Source organism: Bombina bombina, chromosome 11, assembly GCF_027579735.1.
Source record: "Bombina bombina isolate aBomBom1 chromosome 11, aBomBom1.pri, whole genome shotgun sequence".
Taxonomy (NCBI): Eukaryota; Metazoa; Chordata; class Amphibia; order Anura; family Bombinatoridae; genus Bombina; species Bombina bombina.
Genome location: NC_069509.1, coordinates 153,877,919 through 153,880,418, shown reverse-complemented (window position 1 = coordinate 153,880,418; position 2,500 = coordinate 153,877,919). Strand labels below are relative to the sequence as shown.

General features: G+C 34.9%; 1 protein-coding gene across 1 annotated transcript in view; it reads left to right on the top strand.

The window, feature by feature from the left end:
* Positions 1-1,277: 1,277 nt before the first annotated feature.
* The window catches only part of UNCX (UNC homeobox), a 5,868-nt gene continuing 4,645 nt past the window's right edge, over positions 1,278-2,500 (top strand). Inside the window, 2 exon segments of the mRNA XM_053694577.1 lie at positions 1,278-1,445; positions 1,447-1,537. Coding sequence (XP_053550552.1) covers positions 1,278-1,445; positions 1,447-1,537 — 259 coding nt within the window.

Sequence of the window (2,500 nt, the reverse complement as noted above, 5' to 3'; positions counted from 1 at the left end):
TTATTTGTAAATATTATCTCCTGTTATGTATTTCCCTATCCACTCCTGGGTCATCTGTTTTCTGGTTATCTCAAGATAAGAAATTCGATGGAACAATAAACCCTTTTCCCAGGGCACAGAAACAGTGGGATATATTTTATACCGAGCCTAGAAAGACTAGGCAGACCCCTTATCCTTGTTCCTCAGTAATTGAAATATTTCCACTTCCATGAGTATTCAGAAAATAATCTAAACGTATTTTCACCTAATTATATTCTTTTCAAATAAAGTATGTATTAGGTTTCAACTATATGATCAACTGAACATAAATAAATCACAATTCATTATCAAATTGATAGAGATATTGAAATACACCAGCAGCACCTATTAATCACTCTAACCCCAGAGTTATTATTTATGTAACCTCATTTTTTTCCCTGTGCCACTCAATAAATTCTCCAATTAGCAGCTGCCTTGTGATATTAACAATTTAATGTTGTGTTTTGTCATAGCTGTAGGAACACATTTATTAGTTAGCCTATTATTATTTATAAGATCTTTAAATACTGTATTGATAAAAAGCACATATATATATATACACATTCAGCCTCCTTCTTCTGCATGAGCTAGTGGGGAGATGAAAACCCTTGTAGTTTTAAATTCAATGTGACAGGTCTGGAAAAAAAGGATGATGAATTCCCCTATTATTAGATCAGTCTATTTGCCGCTCAATGTCTCTCTGTAATTGGAGCAACATCAGTTTAAAGGTTCAGAGAGTAGAACGATTCTGGTGAAAAATCCCTACAACAAGCTGGTGAATGTTTGAAAGTGAAATCTATTAGTGTTTGAAAGAGGGAGGGTTTTAAGATCCACAGTAGCTGTTTAGTGTTTAGCTGCTTATCCATCAGATGCATTAAGTTCCTCTCTGTATATCCCTACCCACTCCTGGTATCCCCCCTACACCACCTCCTCCCCCTTGTTGTGATGTAGTTCTTATCAAAGCCCCCCTTGTCTTGTTGTGACAGCCCTGATATTGTTTATTGAGGTGGATGTCAGGTATAATTAGCAATCGATATGGAAAACGTTTCCTCCAAGCCACATCTCTGACGTCACAGCCGATTAAGGGTTCTTATTGGTCCCAAATTCCCAAGCCTGGGCTAATTATTGGAAGCCTGATGTTGATAAAGTAAAAGCTCTTCTTGGTTTTGCAGCATGTCTCCTCCTCACTGGTCACTAGCACTGCATGTTGCTAAGGTCCCCACACCAGCCTTTCAACTGTGGAAGCTCTATCCTGGGAGATGATGGACAGTAGGATTTTAGAGCATCCTCATACCCAGTTTGGAGGCTCCATGAGTGGGATGGTGGGTTTTCCTTATCCCCTAAGCCATCACCATGTTTATGAGTTAGCAAGTCACCAGCTGCAGTCTGCAGCCTCGGTTCCCTTCTCCATAGATGGATTGCTAAATGGGATCTTGCTCTGCTTCTGTTGTCACTCAGAACCCCCTTCTTTCTTCTGGATGTGGGATGACTGGAGACAATCAACAATTTAAGCTTTCAGGTAAGGATAGCTGCTATCTAAGGGTAACAAAATAGATATTTACATCTTCTTCATATCTGCAGATTAAGGAATAACAAGGGTGGATATCATTACATTTTTGTTATGGGGCATCAAATGCTTAATAACCTTTTAAGCTGTTTATTCTTAGATATCAGTTTAATATATAATAACAAATATTGCACATGTAACAGTCTATTGAGTAAAGGGGAAATAATATCAGCTGGTTGATAAGGCAAGCACACGTGTATTGTATATCACTAGCAAATTATTGAGGCTAAACAGGGAGCTGGAGGAAATAAACAAACAGATCATTAATAAATACAATGAAATAGGAAGTAAATTGCAAATAATATGCAAGTGTTGCAAAAGGCCAGCAGAATGGGGATATATATTCGTGTGATTTCAAGCTGAGCATTCTGCAGTGTGAAACTATAATAATGTGTTACATAGATCTGTATCTTTGTAGGTAAATAGGTATTTGTGAGTGTAGTAGATAAGTTATATCTATAAACATGTAGTCTACGTTATATTTGAATGATCTGTTTATATTATTATTAAAAAAGATTATAATAATAATAGTATAAATAAATAATATTTAAATAATAAAACAAAATATTGTTAACACAAATAAATAAAACACATTGCAATATTTATATATATATATATATATATATATATATATATACACATACATACATACATATATATATATATATATAACATTACCATTTGTATTATTTATTTCTGTTAAATATATATACGATTGGATGCATGAAAAGGTATAAAAAATAAATAAAGCTTACATTTGTTATTGTTGGTTTTATTTAATGTATCAGTGATAGTAAGTAAGCTGTCTGGTGAGTGCAGGCCGGCCCCCCTGTTTATGGGGTCCCATAAGGTAACATATTGGGACAATCTGTGTGTGATGTATTATAAGATCATATAGTGGCACATTGATTACAA